The sequence below is a fragment of the Tursiops truncatus genome, chromosome 14 (genome assembly GCF_011762595.2).
Source record: "Tursiops truncatus isolate mTurTru1 chromosome 14, mTurTru1.mat.Y, whole genome shotgun sequence".
Classification (NCBI taxonomy): Eukaryota; Metazoa; Chordata; class Mammalia; order Artiodactyla; family Delphinidae; genus Tursiops; species Tursiops truncatus.
In genome coordinates this window covers 8,268,770-8,287,757 of record NC_047047.1, presented here as the reverse complement: position 1 = coordinate 8,287,757, position 18,988 = coordinate 8,268,770, and the positions used below count along the sequence as shown (strand labels likewise).

Sequence of the window (18,988 nt, the reverse complement as noted above, 5' to 3'; positions counted from 1 at the left end):
CTAAGCACAAGGTCCGTTCAAAATGTGTTTATTTATGGACCCCAAAAGCTTTATTCAAAGCCCAGCATTTTGCTTATAAGGAAGAAACGGTCCCGGTAAGAGACGTGTAAGCTGGATCACAGTGAACGTCTTTTCTCCCAGCTCCCAGCTGAGGTCCTCTGTCCCCCCACCTCACGTGTGCACTTGGAGAGCCCTGCCCGAAGTAACTGGCCTATCCTGATAAGCACTTGTGACCTGTAACGTGAGTATCTGTCTGCAGTCCTGCTCACCTCACCACGCTGGAGGCTCCTGCAGGGCAGAACTGCGTCTTTATCTTTTTAGAGCCAGCCTAGGACATGGCACCCACTGCATCAAAATTAATGAATTAATCTGCCAGTGTTCAGCCTAGTCTGGTGGCCAAATAAGAACTGAGATATGACTTCTAGGTAAGGGGCAATGTTTAAAAAAGAAAAGAAACCAACGTGGTGTTTTAACGTTTTAAGTATTAACATTTTAAGAAATCAACATGAAGTTCTGAGGTGAACACAGAGATGGTCATGAACCAGCCTTGTGTGTGATTCAATTTCCAACTGAGTCAAGATGTACTGAGCACGTGCTGTGTTCGTGCACAATGCAGATAACAGTGGGCTCTCCCATCTCCCTGCAACCAGGCCTCTGAGAACGAGTTCCACCCCAGAAAGGAGACGTTCAGACCAAAACATAAATCAGAAAGTCTGCCAAGCAGTGCTGGCGTGTGCTTGTAGGGGAAGCCTGCACAAAGCAAGAGTGACTCCCAACGGCTTCCACTCGCCTTTGTGTGGTGAAGACAGAGAGCTGTCATCAGGGGGAGGGAACCCTTCCCCAGCTCACCTCCCAAGCCAGTTTCGAAGGCACAGCCTTCCCACCAGAACAAAAAGGAAATGACAACACTTATGTTGGTGAATTAGCTGACTTAACTCAATCAAGTGTAATCTGTTGATGTGTTATGACCACTGAGTATGTATAAATTAAGACTTTTATTTGCAATTGTACAAAGGCTCTGAAGAGAAATCACCCTGTACATCTTAAGACCAGCCCCCTGGAGGTGGCGTGGTGGGGAGGTTAGACAGACAATGTTGCTTTATTACTAGTTTCTTCCAGGCCCCAGGCCGAGCTCACCTTGTTTAGGTCTTTCTGCCACCCATCCAACTCTTTCCACAGACCTCCCTCCACTAGCCTGTTACTTCTTTCTTCCCCTAACTCTGTCTGCAGACACCCAAATGCCTAGCTTGCATTTTTGAAAACATCTCCTTTTCAAAATCTAATGAATGACACTTTCAGGCCTTCTCTGATATTTCTGAATGTATCTTTCTGCATAGATATTCCAAAGTCTTGGAGTACTCATTCTGCAATGATTCAGAAACATATCTACATACCCATCTGGTGAAAATTACTCATATATCACTGTATACAACCTGCTCAAATTTTAAAAAAAAAAAGGAAAAAAAGAAACTGATGTAGTAAGAATCTACAGGAATAGACCCATGAAACTGAAAGCCAAACCATTTCTCCCACAAGTAGCTGGTGGCCATCACGTGCCTTCACTTCCAAAGCAGTCTGTCGTGCAACAGTGGACTGCGTGGTGTTACCGTAAGGGTTGGAGAATCGTCCACTTCTCTAAATTTTACTCAGCGCCTTTCATAACTTGTCCAATGCTAAGTTGTGCAGGAACGCGGGAGGGTCCAGGTTAGTCCACCGCTGCAAACAGGACTTCCCTGGTGGCGCAGTGGTTGAGAGTCCTCCTGCCGATGCAGGGGACACGGGTTTGTGCCCCGGTCCGGGAAGATCCCACATGCCGCGGAGCGGCTGGGCCCGTGAGCCATGGCCGCTGAGCCTGCGCGTCCGGAGCCTGTGCTCCGCAATGGGAGCGGCCACAGCAGTGAGAGGCCCGCGTACCGCAAAAAAAAAAAAAAATACTTCCAGGAATGGACAGCTGTGAACAAGAAGTAGGAAACACGAAATATCTTCCAGGAATATTCACTTAGGAAAAATTGTCTTCAGCATGGAATGGAATGCAAAATTTGCATATATCATTCAAATAAAACACAACACCTTAAAGAAATGGCTACCTCTCTGGGGTGTGTCCTTGAGCTTCCCTTGTCCTTGGGCTTTCCTTGCTCAGTAAGGGGCAAGAGGGAATTAAGAACTGATCCAAGAGACAAAAGCTCCAGGCACAGTTTCTTTACCTGGGGGGCAGTGGTGGGAAGATGAAAATAAGAGACGCAGGCCAGAGGAAACAGCCTAGAAAAAGAAGAAAAAATTTAAGAAGGTAGGAAGTCTTCTCTGTAAAGATATCAAAAACTAACATTTGAGTACCTACGTAAAGTGCCTAACAACTCTATTAAGCATGTGTGCTCCAATTTTATAGATGAGAAAAGTCCACAATTAAATAATTTGTCCCCAGGACACAGCTAGTAAATGATAAACTAATTTGTGAAGAAAAGTCATCCATCTGCAAAGCCTTCACCTTGTCTATTTACCAGGCACGAGACCCTAGGTAGAACCCAGCCAGGTGGAAGAACAGATGTTCAGCCAGTTGAGGCTGTTATAATGATAAAAAGCAACAACACAAGAAGTGAACTGTGATAAGAGTGTGTGGGGGTAGGAGGTGGGGACAGAGATACTATTATACGATTTTAAGAGAAAAAAATATTGAAATATAAGGTAGGTTGACACCTGCCTAAAATTACATTTGTGGCAATACTTCACACACTTCAGAAGTTTTTACAGATTGCCAGATACGACGAGCTGAAAAGTTCTCAATTCACAAGTTGAGCCAGTAAACCACAAAAATTAATATATGAATTGTATCTGAAATTAAAATAAACTACCTCTAAATATTATGTATGGTAGACAAGCTATATACAACACATTTTTTTAAAATGTAGGTTTACAGAGTTTCACTGTTTCTAATAATTTTTTTTAATGTGTGTAGGTTAAGAAGAAAATCCTTAGTAGATCATTTTTCTTCACCATAAAAAGAAAGAAAAACGTGTGCAGCAGATGAGAAGGATGGTGAAAGCCATCTATCTCTGGCAGGCAGAATGATGTTCCCCCACCCACCAGACGTCAATGTCCTAATCTCAGGAACCTGTGAATACGTTAGGTCACAAAGCAAAAGCGAATTAAATGGTTGCAGATGGAATTAAGATTGCAATCAGTTGACTTTAAGATAATAAGGTTATTCCGGATTATCTGGGTGGGCCCAATATCTGTAAAAGTGTAAGAGGGAAGCAGAAAAGGGAGGACCAGAGAGATGGCAGCATAAGAAGGACTTGGCTGAAGCCAAGGCATGTGGCAGCCTCTCAAGAAGCTTGAAAAGTCAAGCAAACAGTTTCTCCCCTTGAGCCTCCATAAAGGACATGGCCCTACCAACACCCTAATTTTAGCCTGTGGTATCCATTTCAGACTTCTGATCTCCAGAACTGTAGGATAATTAATTAGTGTTCTTTTAAGCCACCAAGCTTGTGGTTATTTCTTACAGCAGCAATAGGATACTAATATGCTATCTGATCTGAAATCACCAAAACGTTTTCTGTAGCAACAGGTTTGGGAATAACACCTAAAAATAACAACGTTGGCTATACTGGAGAATAATAACTGATACAGATGTCTAGACTTCTACCTCTGGGCATGAAGGAGTAACAGGGACCATACCCTCCCACCTGAAACAACCAAAGACTCAGACAAAATACATGAAATGCTAGTTTTCAGACCCTAAATATCAGTCAATGAAGAAAACAATCTCTAAGAGATGGGAAACAAACAAGGCAAACCCTATAATCGGCTCACTGCCTTAAGTTACTAAGCCACAGGGAGGGGAAGCTGTGATAGAGTCTGGTGGACTCTCTTACTTGATAAGACAGAGCTGAGAGTCCAAGGAAATCAAGGCAGTGAGAGTTCATAGGATGGAATATCATAAAGGAGAGAGCCGCACAGAGAACTACAGAGGGTCACCGTACTCAGCAAAGTACTGATCAGTACCTAAAGTGGGAAATAACTACCCAAAAGGATTAGAGGGAACAGTGCTGGGCACTCACAGAACCAGTTACAGTGCCTGTTCCCACCAGGCTTTTGGATAGAGGACTCAGGGAGGTCTTGCCTCAGCTGTGGAAAATAACTGATCCGAGCCTGAGCCCTGCTCCTGACCCGCCTAACAAATCTTAAAAGCAAGACGCAAAGAAGATCAAACTGTTTCCAATTAACTTAACTGCATCTGAGAACAAAGCTCAAGAGTATTTTTCCGAAGCCAAAACAACAGCACCCAACAAAGTAAAATCTGAAATGTCTGGCATCCAATTAAAGACCAAGCACACAAAGAGGTAAGAAAACATCAACTACCAGGAGAATAATCAACTGAAACCTACCTAGAACCGGCACAGAGGTTAGAGTCAGCCGACAGAGCAATTTAAAAAGTATCATAAATGTGTTCCATATGCTAAGTTAATAAGCAGAGAAATAGAGATAAAAAAGACTGAAATCACACTTTTAGAGATGAAAACTACTGATACAATGTATGAGATGAAAAATACACTGGATGGGATTAATGGCAGATTAGACATTGCAAAAGAAAAGACTGATGAACTTGAATCAAGGCATAGCAATAACAACCAAAATGAAACACAATGAAAAAGGCAAAAACTAAGTAGTACAGTGAGCTGTGGGAACAACTTCAAGCTGCCTAATACATGAATACCTGGAGTACCCAAATTGGGTTTGAGGAGAGGAGGACAGGAAAAAGAGTCAAAGAAATAATAGCTGAAAATTTCCCAAACTTAATGAAAACTATAAATCCATAGATCAAGAAATTCAACAAACATGAAACATGAAAAAAAACTATACCAAGAGACATCAAATCAAATTGCTCAAAAAAGTGACAAAAATGAAATCTTAAATTTATCAAAAGAGATATATTACATACAGAGGAACAAAGATAAAGATGACATCAAATTTCTCGTGGGAAACAATGAAAGGAAGAAGAAAGTGAAGGTAGACACTTCACATATGAAATAAACATATCAACCTATAATTCTATACATAGCAAAAATATCTTTTGAAAATAAAAGCAAAATAAAGACATTTTCAGACATATAAAAGATGAAAGAAATCATTATTAGCAGATACACACTTCAAGAAATGTTAAAGGAGGGCTTCCCTGGTGGCGCAGTGGTTGAGAGTTCGCCTGCCGATGCAGGGGACGCGGGTTCATGCCCCAGTCCGGGAAGATCCCACATGCCGCGGAGCGGCTGGGCCCGTGAGCCACGGCCGCTGAGCCTGCAAGTCCGGAGCCTGTGCTCTGCAACAGGAGAGGCCACAACAGTGAGAGGCCTGTGTACCACAAAAAAAAAAAAAATTGAAGTAATGAAGTAAGCAGAAGAAAGGAGATAATAAAAATCTTAGCAGAAATAGAGAGACAGAGAGATTAATAGGGAGCAAAAAAACCCTGAAATCTGTTTTCCAGAAGAATATTAAAATTAATAAACCTTTAGCCAGATCAAGAAAAATTAGAAAAGACACAAGTTATAAATATCAGGAATGAGAGAAGTGTCACTACTACAGATTCTACACATATTCAAGAAATAGGAGAACACTATGTACAACTTTTTCAATAAATCTAATGACTTAAATGAAGTAGACAAATTCTTTGAAAGATTTTAATTACCAAAGCTCACTCAGAAAAAGACAGATAACCTAAACAGCCCTGTATCTTAAAAGCTGAGATTATAACTAAAAAAAAAAGCCACAAAAAAAATTCCCGGCCCAGATGGTTTCAATTGTAATTCTTTGATTGGTAGCCACATATTATGGGGAAAATAACACCAATTCCATGCTGACTCTTTCAAAAAACTAAAAAGGAAAAAATACCTCTCAACTATTTCTGAGGCCAGTATTTCTCTATTACCAAAAGCAAAGACATTACAAGAAAACAGAATACTCTCTCTCATGACTACAGTTATAAAAATTCTATTATAAAGAAAACAGTGACAGATTTGGCCAATACATTTTTAAATAATAATAATAAATAGAAAAGTAAAAAATAAAAATGCAAATGGAAACTTGGAAAAATATGAAATCGTTAATTGTTCATTTAAGTCAAAAAGAAAAATTCAAACACCAACAGAAAGATTGACAAAGATGTGACCAAACAACACAAAAGAAATACAAACAGCCAGCAAATGTGGAGAAGAGTTCAGTCTTACCAGCAATTTTTTTTTTAATGTGCCAGGCACGGTGCTAAGGGCTCAACACCCACGACCTTGGTAACTCTCTGCAATAACTCCATGAGAGAGGTGCTATTATTACCCCTACTCTATGGATAGTGAACCTGAGACAGACAGTGGTTAATGCTACTTACCTACAGTCACATCGCCAGAAAGCAGGAGATGGCCAGAGCCCAGACCCACACTCTGAACCACTATTTCTACTTCTCAACTTCCTACCTCTTGTGGACTTCGCTCTCATTAATTTAGATAACTCACGGGGTAAGTGTGGTTTGTTCTTCCTACCCCATCTCCTTGCCATGCACAGTGGAATGGTGCTCCCCAGAATTCCTTCCTTGTTGATGCACACTTTGACTTAGGTCCATAAATAGAACACTGCCTTGCGTCACCCAGAATTTCTCAAGGTTATGTGATCTTAGTACCCCAGCTGGAGCTCTAACCCTCCTCTCTCTGAACCTGAGATACATCTTACACCTAAGTGCATCACTCAACCTGGTATGAAACCATGCCTAAGAAACACTACCAATTTTTAAAAATCAATTAAACAAAGGAATGTCTTTTATTGCCAAGTGGGCAAGGACTTAAAAGAAGGACAACAGCCAATGTGGGAAAGCGGGCACCCTCACACAGTATTGTTGAAATATATGAATTGACAGTTTTCTTCAAAGGCAATGTTGGCAACATCTGTTTTTTAAATGGGGAGTAGAGGGGAGAAAAATGGGGGAGAAGAAAGAGAGATGATGACTGATGTTGGTTCTTTCTACCTGATAGATTACAGAAATTTTTCTCAATTTACTCATCCATATTTTATAATGTTTCATTTTTGCAACCAACATAAATTTTTTTGTGTGAAATTAAGAAGTTTTCTCAAACTGACCTCTAAGTTGTATGCACAAGAAAAACTATTATATACTACACTGTCTCATTTTATTGGAAATTAAAATCCTTTATTATACTCTCACAAACAAGCAACCCCCAGCAGTACTGACAGCCACAGAGGAATTGTAGCCAAGAACAAAGAGATTTAGGAGAAGAAGGAAGAAGGACTGTGGCCCCGCACAACATTAATGTGAGGATTAAAAGAGATAAGGCATGCAAAGCAATCAGCACAGTGCTTGACACAAAGAAAGAACTTGATAAACATTAGCAATCATCATCAAGTAATTCTAGGCATTAGCAACTATAGGCAATAACTGCTTACATAATACATTCCTGAAATGGTACAATATCAAACTTGTATAAATATTATCATTTCACAAATACTTTTTCTTCATTCTGGTTCAACTTTATGACCATCTTTATGGTTTACTGCTTCTCCTACCAAGACAGAACTCAATGTGTTGAACTCCTTAAAATGCTAGGTCCAGGAAGAATATGACCTAGTCCTTAACTTGCAGAAGCTCAAGATCCTATACAAGTATAAATAAACCCAGATGCAGCTGGGAAGAAACTGACAATATTCAGAAATTATTTTCTATTTACAAGAATCTCTAGGATTCCAATAAAATTAGATCTAATTGCCAGCCTGCTCCCTTCTTACTTTCCTCTCTTGTCAACACTATTCTCAGTAACCTATTTTCGAGTCCAGCCATAACCCAAGAGAAGCCCCCAGTACAGTGAGGTAAACTTCTAAATATGAAATAACTCCCTTACCTGTGAAACAACTACTGCTGAACTAGCCCCGAAAAGAGACATTACCTCTTGATAGTGCTAACCACTACCCCATTATCCATTTTCAAATCAAGAAGCAATACTTCACACGAGCCCATGTCACAAATTCATGGAAGCACTTTTTAAAAGTGATCTGGTTAGAAAAGCACACCGCCCTCTCTTAGACACTGCTTAGACACCAAGTAAAACTTTAGAATGACAAATTTGAACCTTATTTCAAAGCTCTTTATAAGTACAGTTAAGTCTTAGAAAGCATCTTTGTACCAGAAACAATTTCCTAGGAAAATCTTCTGCTTCCAATTTACTTATTCCCCTCCAAATAAAATCTAAGTAGGGCCTGTGCCACACCATGAATGCAAACCCTAATTACTTTGTACCAATAGACTTGGCTTAGGCTATATCTCAAATTTACTGCTGAGATAGGTTTTTATTAGTACATGTTTTGATTCAAATGTATACTGTAACTACATAGGAAAAAAGGTAGTTCTTAAGAACCAAAGTTAGACTGTCACATCATTTTATAATCAAAACTGATTAAGAAAATAGTCACAAATTGTTAGAACTTAAGAGGCTTAAAATACATTTCATTTTATAGGCAAATAATCTAAGGAACTACCTTAAGCTTGCAGAATTTTTTGTTTCAAAAGCAGACCATGTTTCTTTTATCAAAAACTAGTTCACAACCCTTAGTCATACAATGCAGGTGTGATTTACAATAGCATCAAAAAAGAATAAAACATCTAGGAATAAATCTAATAACCAAGGAGGTGAAAGACTTGTACGCTGAAAGCTACAAGACACTGCTGAAATAAAATAGGACACACATAAGTGGAAAGACATCCCATGTTCATGGATTGCAAGATGTAATATTATTAAGATATCAATATTACCCAAAACAATCTACAGGTTCAATGCAAAACCTATCAAAACCACAATAGCATTTTTTGCATATATAGAAAAATCCATCCTAAAATCCATATGGACCCTGAGAAAACCATAATTCAAAAAGAGTCATGTACCACTATGTTCACTGCAGCTCTATTTACAATAGCCAGGACATGGAAGTAACTTAAGTCTCCAACGACAGATGAATGGATAAAGAAGATGTGGCACATATACACAATGGAATATTACTCAGCCATAAAAAGAAACGAAATTGAGTTATTTGTAGTGAGGTAGATGGACCTAGAGTCTGTCATACAGAGTGAAGTAAGTCAGAAAGAGGAAAACAAATATTGTATGCTAACACATATATATGGAATCTAAAAAAAAAAAAAAAAGTTTCTGAAGAACCTAGGGGCAGGACAGGAATAAAGATGCAGATGTAGAGAATGGACTTGAGGACACAGGGAGGGGGAGGGGTAAGCTGGGACGAAGTGAGAGAGTGGCATGGACATATATACACTACCAAATGTAAAACAGATAGCTAGTGGGAAGCAGCCACATAGCACAGGGAGATCAGCTCAGTGCTCTGTGACCACCTGGAGGGGTGGGATAGGGAGGGTGGGAGGAGATATGGCAATACAGGTATATGTATAGCTGATTCACTTTGTTATAAAGCAGAAACTAACACACCATTGTAAAGCAATTATACTCCAATAAAGAGGTTAAAAAAAAAATCCATATGGAATATCAAGGGAACCCAATAGCCAATCCTGAAAGAAAAGAACAAAAGTTGAGGTCTCACACTGATTTCAAAACAAATAACAAAGCCAGAGTAATCAAAACAGTGTGGTACTAGTGTAAAGAGAGATTAATAGACCAATGGAATAGAATAGAGAGCCCAGAAATAAACTCCCATGTACATGGTCACATGATCTTTATACAAGGGTTCCAAGACAACTGAATGGGGAAAGGACGGTCTCTTCAACATATGGTGCTGGGAAAACTGGACATCCACATGCAAAAGAATGAATTTGGAACCTTATCTTACATCATATACAAAAAGTAACTCATAATGAATATCAAAATGTAAGACCCCAAACTGTAAAACTCCTAGAAGAAAATACTTCAGGGAAAAGCTTCATGACATTGGATTTGGCAATGTTTTCTTGGATATGACATTAAGAGCACAGGCAACAAAAGCAAAAATAGACAAACAGACTACATCAGACTTAAAAACTTCTGTGCATCAAAGAATACAACCCTAAAAGGCAACCTACAAAATGGGAGAAAACATTTGCAAATCATCTCTCTGATAAGGGGATAATATCCAGAATATATAAAGAACTACTACAACTCAACAACAAAAATAACCCAATTAAAAAATGGGCAAAGGACTTGAATAAATATTTCTCCAAAAAGGATATACAAATGGCCAACAAGCATATGAAAAGATGGTCAGGACTTCCCTGGCAGCACAGTGGCTGGGAGTCTGCCTGCCAATGCAGGGGACATGGGTTCAAGCCTTGGTCCAGGAGGATCCCACATGCTGTGGAGCAACTAAACCCATGAGCTGCAACTACTGAGCCTGTGCTCTAGGGCCCATGATCCACAACTACTGAGTCCACGTGCCACAACTACTGAAGCCCACGTGCCTAGAGCCCAGGCTCTACAACAAGAGAAGCCACTGCAACGAGAAGCCCATGCACTGCAAGGAAGAGTAGACCCTGCTCGCCGCAACTAGAGAAAGCCCTCGCACAGCAATGAAGACCCAACACAGCCAAAAATAATTAAATAAGTCTTAAAAAAAAAAGAAAAGATGCTCAATATCACTAATTATTACTGAAATGCAAATCAAAACCACAATGAGATATCACCTCACATCTATTAGGATGGCCACTATTAAAAAGAAAAAGAAATAAGTGTTGGCGAGGATGTGAAGAAACTAAATCTTTGTGCACTGTTGGTGGAACTGTAAAATGGTGCAGCTGTAATGGAAAACAGTATGGCAGTTGCTCAACAAATTAAATATAGAAGTACTATATGATCTAGCAATCCCACTTCTGGGTATATACCTAGAAGAAGTAAAAGCAAGATCTCAAAGACACATTTGCCCACCCACGTTCACAGCAGTATTATTCTCAATAGCCAAGAAGTGGAAGCAACCCAAATGTCCATTGGACAATGGATAAACAAATGGATAAACAAAATGGAAAAATGATATATATATGTGTGTGTATATATATATATCATTATATAAATATATACATCATTTTATAAATATATATCTTTATATAAATATATATTATATATATTTTGTAAATATATATATCATATATATAATTATATATATATGACATATATATACACAACAGATTATTCAGCCTTAAAAAGGAAAGACGTTCCATCACATGCTACGACATGATGAACCTTGAGGACGATATGCTAAGTGAACTAAGCCAGTCACAAAAAGTTAAACCCTGCATGATTCCACTGATATAACGTATCTAAAGGAATCAAATTCACAAAAAACAGAAAGTCGAATAGTGGCTTCCAGGGGCTGGGTGGAAGAGAAAAATGGGGAGTTGCTGTTTAACGGGTAGAGAGTATCAGTTTGCAAGATGAAGAAGTTCTGGAGACCCATTGCCCAACAATGTGAATATACTTGACATTACTGAACTATACACTTAAAAATGGTTAAGATGCAGGGAATTCCTGGCTGTCCAGTAGTTAAGACTCCACGTTCCCAATGCACGGGGCATAGGTTTGATCCCCGGTTGGGGAACTAGGATCCCACATGCCACGCAGCCAAAAAAAAAGGTTAAGATGGTAAATTTTATGTGTTTTATTTTTTACCACAATTATATATAGAAATAAATAAAATGAGTCTGATGCTGTATCATGACAGACCATGTCAAGGATCTTCTTAGACCTTAGACATTTTTCACACCTTTGCCCTAAGTGCTATATTCAACAAAATGAATCAAGAGTTATCGTTTTCTAAAAATCTTTCTAAAGCAATCACAAAGGAATGAAAGAAAAACTGATCTACTACGGATGATAATGACTGCCTAATCCAAAAACACCTTCATAAGAATGAACAAAAGCACCAGAGATGAACTTCTGGAGCTCCTAGACTTCTCACAGAAGTCTGAAAGAGATTTCACCACTGTCAAAAGCTGATGCCACTACAAGCCTTTGGATTATCTCCATTTCCTCTGAAGACAGGGCCAGCTTCTGAGACTATTCCACATGTCTACACTAACTTGTCGCACCAATCTAGAACTAAGAAGTACATGAATTCACAGAATGCAGTGTAATTTCAACCTAAGCAATATACCAGGTACCTAAATCATCAAGAGCTAAGAGTCGAGTCAGGGGCTTCTAATACCAAATACCTGCTCCATGGATCATCCATTCATGAATTTCCTTGGTTTCCTTTTAAGAATGTGCACGATCCAGATGGCCTGTGATCATTTTAATGGTTAAGAAGTTAATAGAAAGTGATATAGATGTTTACAGTTGTTAAAAAAAAAATTCACCTCACTTGAATACTTAACACATTGGTTTTGCATGAACTGGCAGGACTGTTCTTTATCCAGCTGGTATACAAGAGAATCTACTACCTTAAGTACTCATTCAGGATTAAGCAGCTCGACTCGGGAGAGATGGCTTGCAAGGGAACCCTAGCTCAACTACCTACCAGCTCTGTTACCTTGGGAATATTACTTAATTTCTCTGTGCTTGCTTCATGATCTATAAATTGGGGCTTTATGAGGATGTGAAATATTAAAGTCTAAAAGTAACAAAAGTGATGGTTTAGATAAGTATATGTTACTCATTTTAGTTACAATAGAAAGCAACATGTAGGGAAGAAAAAAGTAGTGTTGCCCTATGTCTTACTGTAGCAGAATTGCTAACACCTGCATCCAAGTTCAGAGTTTTACCTGTACTGTGGACTCTCAATCCAGGTTTCAGATATGAGAAGGGGAGGATAAGGTCATTCTCGGTGGCCCTCTGTTTAAAACTGAATGCCTGTTATGTATTAATACACACTGCAGATGTTGATAGAGGTTCTGCCCCATAGAAATTCCAGACTGGGTGAAGAATGACACCCATAAAACAATTTAAGGAGCTAAACAAGGCAGTATATGATTAAGTGTCAAAATGAATAACAGCTGAGTAACAAAGACAATGCAAATTGAGAGAGGGGACTGCAGGACTTTAGAGAAGTGGAGAGAGTTGGGAAGTGAGGGCCTAGGGCAGTGCCCCAGGCAGGAGGCCGGAGGCGGTGGGAGAGCTGCCCAAGAAAGTTAACAGACACTGATGCCACTCGGTAAACGGTCAAAATCGAGACCAACGTGGCACAGAGAATAATCATGGCATTAATAAAAACTGGGAAACCAGAGGTAGCGCCAGAGAATTCTGCTCTGGACATGTGCAGCGTGTGCTGGTGGTCAGATGTGCGTGAGAAGGAAGACAGCCAACGGGCAGCTGCAGAGCAGTGACTGACAACAGGGCAGGATGATAACCAAGAAGTACAAAGTCACAGAAACGAAGGAAGAAAAGTTCCAAGAAGCAGCTATCAACAGTGCCTGATGCTGCTTACAGCAGATAAGGAAAAATTCAGCCAGAGAAAAAAGGCCTCTCCGCGTGACAAGGCCAATCAGAAAGCTCAAGCTCCATGCAGATGAAGGAGAATTTCTAAAAGATCAAAAGCACCAACAATGACTTCATTTTCCCCCAAGAGTAGCTTTGCTTATTACTACTCTGGATGATAACAAATTAGATGATTTCACACCTACTCCCAAAAGCTGATTTTTTGGGCAGGTGTCTATGGGGATGGCTGCAAGCATGGCAAAGAGGAGCAAAACTGTCCTTAGCGAGAGAAAGAGAGAACACACTTTTTCCAACTAGAGGATTCCAAGGATCCAGGCAGTAGCAAACAGCTTTTCGTAAAAGCAAGCAACGAAAGTTCTTTAGTGAAGCACTATGAATGAATGAATATTCTACTTACTAGGCCCTAAATTAAAAAGTAATCACTCTACCCCCATGCAAGGATTAAAACATTTCACTCTTAAGAAAATCACTCTTAAAAAACATTTTTAGGGCCTCCCTGGTGGCGCAGTGGTTGGGAGTCCGCCTGCCAATGCAGGGGACACGGATTCGTGCCCCGGTCCGGGAGGATCCCACATGCCGCGGAGCGGCTGCGCCCGTGAGCCATGGCCGCTGAGTCTGCGCTCCGCGACGGGCATTGAGAGGCCCGCGTACCGCAAAAAAAAAAAAAAAAAAAAAAAAAAAAAATTTTTACATTATGAAGTAATAATTTGATTAGAAGAAAGCAAATACCACTCCTGACCAATTCTACCATCCTAAGACAAAAAACCTAATCAAATTAGGTTTTTTATCTCTTTTCTTCTGGCCTTTATTCCTAAGCACTTTGTTCATATGCTTTGGAGAGAGAACACTTTTGTACCCTCCTTCTGCACTTCTGTCACAAATACATCTTTAATTTGTGCACGAAACTGAAGTATCTGGTAGACAAATTTAAAAGTCCTAAGAAAGACTGTCAAACTTCGCCCTGCCATAAATCGCCAATTAATGATAAAACATGTGACACAAATATAAATTGTCACAGACTAAAACAATCACATTCCTGAAAATTTATCCAACTTTATATTTACTAGATGCATAAAATGTAGCTCTTCATTCATGATAAATTAAAAGACAACCATGCCCTCCAAAAACACATTTCACAAGGAAACTATATTATACATGATATATGATGCTTTTTTCCAAAAGCTCTTATTTGCTTGTAATAATGAATGGGCTGATTTACAAATAAAAATACCACTAAAAGTTATACGTTTAAGATGTACACACGTATTTTCACTATATATATTTTAATATATTTTCATTACACACACACACCCCTATTTTCATTCTTCTTAATATCTAGATCTTAGCTTCAAGAAAAATCTTGACCCCAATCCAGAATAAGCAAGTTAGTTGTAGTAATTACAGTAACTTCCACCTCTGGCAACTCTTTCAGAGGTCCTTACAAACTGTAGAGCAGAGTCAAAACATCTTCAAAGGTCCCTTTTCTCTGGACTAGTGAAACACACCCCCATAGATCAGTGAAGGCAAATGTTAAGATATAGGAGTGTTAAGACATACATGATGTTAAGACAAAGAATGGTTCACGCTTCTGACTTAAAATTAACAACATCTAGTCCAAACATGAAAAACTGCACTAGGTAATCTAGCTATTTCTGCTGCTTTCCTTCCGAAGACAATGAGTTTTATTTTGTTTTGAAGATTTTTTAGTGAGATTCTGCTGCAATAGAAATATGCTAAAACACAAAATGCCCAGAGAAACATCATTAAAATTGCAGGTAAGCCTTAACTTTGAAAAATTATGCTGGTTTATACTGCCAAAATAAACACAAAAAGTCCTCAGGATGTAAATGGACAAAATGAACTCAGCTACCTTCAGAAATCTGCCCAGATTTTCTGGAAAAAAAACCCAACAGCATCCTTTGCGGGGTGAATGGTGCCAAATTTGCAGTATCACATTCATGTAAGAAAATCAATCTCACTACTACTCAAACAAAAACTACCAGAATCTGATCAGCAAGGAGGCTGAAAGCACTGGCCATTTTTGGAGCTACCTTCATGGAATATTTGATTAGAGCCAGATCCATTTATGATGGACAGAGTCCTTGTGTTCTATATTAGTAATAATTACCATCAATACCTTGAATAGCTAATTTCTCCATCCAAATTGTTCATCCAGACAAAACATGGGCCACAAAAGGTGTCTGATTCTGCCAGGACCTCTGGCTGATTCGACCACATCTTTTCATCCTTGTACACCCTGGCACGTATTCTCCTCCCTTAACCCTTACATTTACGGGTATTAGAAGAGGTGTATTAAAGCTTATAAACCATACAAAAAGGAAACTGGCAAATATAACCTAGGCTGACATTTCTCAAACAAGGGATTTGTTTACTTAGGTATACAATGAGAATTAGCACATAAAATGGCTCTTGGAAAAATAAGCAGCAGGATGACAATACAAACTTAATGTTTTACTAGACTCAATCATTTTATTTCCCTGTGCTAATGACCCATGAGTATAATCAATCACTCAAACAAATGTTAAATGCCTACTGTGTGCCTGGCACTGTGCAAGGTAAGCAAAGGCAGAGAAAAAGCGGGACACAATACCTGCCAAGGACTACCTTACACTCAAGGAGACATTAACTTATTGTACTATTTCAGACTTACTGGACACCAACTACATGCCACGCTGTGCTGGGCACCATGGCCACACAAGAACCAGCTGCAGATCTGTAACCAAAGATGAGCTATGACAACCCCAGGCCTGACTAGTCCTAAAGCAGCAAAATTTTATTCAGGAAATAATCTTGCCTCTGTCAATTAATCCTTTCTACAGATGGCAATTCTCTGAATAACTTTCACCTATGTTAACCCAGACTAAGGTTGCTTAGAGTTAAGTGAGAGGATGTACTGTTCTGAGCAAAAAAATGAACAGTAAACTGAAACACACTGCACTTTAACATTAATTTGGTTTGCTCTGCTGTTGCCCTCAGTAACAATAAAAAGCAAGTGACTTTAGTTGTAAAGAAGAACATCAACCTTAAAGTCATTGCGGCAAGAAATTATTTTCTTTGCAGTGGCAGTTTAGTGTGAAACAGAAGCTAAACTAGCAAGTTTTGCTTAGCTTTTTAAAAACCATTCACTTTTAGTGATTTCTTCATGAAGGCTCTGTGGTCACTCATTTCCCCAGGCTCAAAAAAACACGTAGTAATGACAAAATTACAGATCTGGTCTTCTAGGTTACAAAATGATGTTTTAACCCTGTAAAAGTACCGGTGTTACAGTCATACAATACTAACGAGAGTTTTAAAAATAGGGGTCAGCCCTTAACTGTAAATTATAGATAAAGGTTTGCAAACTAGAAACTTGACATTGGTTTTTAAAGTCTTTCACATTAAAGACAATGACACCCAATTAAGTATCTTAAAACATGTAAAAAATATAAACAGACTTTCAATAGCTCAATAGAGAGCTAAGCAGAATTGTACTATAGAGAGAGAGAATTGTTAGCTAAACAATCATCAATATTGCAAAGCGATACTGAAAAGGGAAGCTGAAAAAACAAGATTCCTCCTCCCAAAATATTTGAACAAATGCAAAGTAAAATTCGGTAAGCTGTCTTGAAGCCTTTCCACCAGTCTCGCTATTTTTACATTTTAAAGTGAGCTCTGTTCGCACGCCGCTATTAAAACCGCAACCAAAAAAAAAAGTGTCCTCAAATTTGCCTATTAACAGCAATCAAGTCTAAAAATATGCCCCTCCTACCTAGTGAGCCAAGTGGCAACAATATATGAGAACTCAGGAAGTTTTGAAACGGCAGTGACAGGAGACAACAGGGAAGACGAGGGGAAGGAATCACGGAGAACAAGAGCAACTCCGTGCGGCCAACGCCGCGAGTTGGCATCCGAACCGCAAGTTCCCGGCTCGGGACGGGACTCGACCAAGCAACTTCGCGTCGGACCGAGCCCCGCGCTCGGCCGCCCTCCGAGCCCAGAGCCGCGGCCCTTCCTCCCCGGCCGCAGCCCGGCAGCGGCCTCCGCGAGGGCGCGGTGACAGCCGCGGGGCCGGGCCCGGGAGATGCCGGCCGGCTGACACCCACCTTCCTTCTCGGCCCGCGCCGCGGCCACGACGAGGGTCATCACCAGGTGCAGCGCTCCCAGGAAGCCGGCGGCCGCGCTCCGCGGGCCCCCGCCGCGGCTGGCCGCGGGCTCCAGACCGGCCCCGGGGGACGTGGAGGCGGCGGCGGCTCCTGCTGCTCCTCCTCCGGCCCGCTTCCCCATCCCTGCCCGCCGCGGGCCGCCGCGCTCGAGATCCGGCGCGGTCCTTCTCGGCTAGGCGGCGGCGGCGCGGGAGCCGTGGTCCGGGCTCTGGCCGCGGCGCCGGGGGCGAGAGCGGTTCTGGGCCCAGGGCTCGGACTCCGGGCGTGGGTCTGGGTCCGTGCGTGCGTGTGAGCAAGAGTGTCAGTCACGGCCTCGGCCTCTGCATCGCTTACGGAGAGTCGAAGCGGAGAGGCCGCGGGTCAAGCACAGCGGTCGGCCATACTGGAAACGGGCACGGGCCGCGGGCTTTGGGCGCTGGCCTGCGAGGGGCGGGGCGCGGCCCTGGGCACCGCCCCCGCCGTGTCGTCACCTGGGCGGCCCGCCTGGCAGTCTGCCCGCCCCGGGGTCCGTGGGTCGGAACTCGTCGTCCCGCCCTCGGAGGCCCACGGCTTCAGTGGCCAGGCGGGACGAGGGCAGCACAACCCCAACCCGTCACCCCTGGCCCGCAGGGGAGGAGGAGGAGGGAGGCAGGCCAGGGCCCAGCCGCCAGGACTTATGATGGCGGTTCAGGCTTCGCGGAGGCAGTGACGGCGATCACGTGCGGACCGGGAGGCCTGGCCGCGCAGCCGCCGTGGCACGGGGGCGGGGCCGGGGAGGGGCTGCGGAGCGCTGGGGCTGGGACGCTGCTGTGAGCAGGGGACAAACCCCTGCATCCCTGGTACTGCAATGCGAGAGCCTTCCAGAGGACTGAGTGCGCATCCAGACCTCGAGACCCAGCACGGAAAATGCATTCCAGTGACTCCTCCTGGCCGCACCTCCGCCTCTCAGCCGCTTCGAGAATACCCATGGCCTGATTGAGTTCCTGGTGGCGCTGCCTTGGGGACGCGGACCTGCTCTGTTCATCTTTGTATCCTTCAAGACACAGCACCCAGGAACGCTTAATGGACTCCTCCTGCCCTTGGACTGTGCCCACTTTGCAGCGAGAAAGCCCTTTGGGGTGTGTGTGTGTGTGTGTGTGTATAAAACAGCAGTGTCCCTGGAGGCAGAGGGCAGACTGTTCTTCAGAACAGCGTCCAGTGTTCATGCTGGCTTTCTCCGTCTTGGAATAAGTCTTAAGACATTTTATTCACATATTTCCTTCAAGGCTCAACACAAATGCCGTCTCTTTTAGTCTCCTTCGGGAAGCCACCTCACACCTCTTAGATGCCCTTTTCAGCTTAGGTCAAGGTTCTTCGTGGGCGTGGCTGTTCGCTACAAACTCCCTCTTTAATCAATTAGTAACTTCCCCTAATTCCTAATTTAGTAACTATCTT

At 41.7% G+C, this 18,988-nt stretch overlaps 1 protein-coding gene across 6 annotated transcripts in view; it reads right to left on the bottom strand.

Moving 5' to 3' along the window:
* Nucleotides 1-18,177, bottom strand: part of TMEM131 (transmembrane protein 131) — a 192,812-nt gene extending 174,635 nt beyond the window's left edge. For 4 of the 6 annotated variants that reach the window (XM_019931142.3, XM_019931143.3, XM_019931145.3 and 1 more), the window contains exon 1: nucleotides 17,516-18,176. In XM_019931142.3, the coding sequence (XP_019786701.2) occupies nucleotides 17,516-17,696 (181 nt within the window). In that variant the 5' untranslated portion in view covers nucleotides 17,697-18,176. Of the gene's footprint in view, nucleotides 1-17,515 lie in introns of all 6 variants that reach the window. The other 2 variants (XM_019931144.3, XM_019931149.3) reach the window with 2 other exon arrangements.
* Nucleotides 18,178-18,988: the final 811 nt, after the last annotated feature.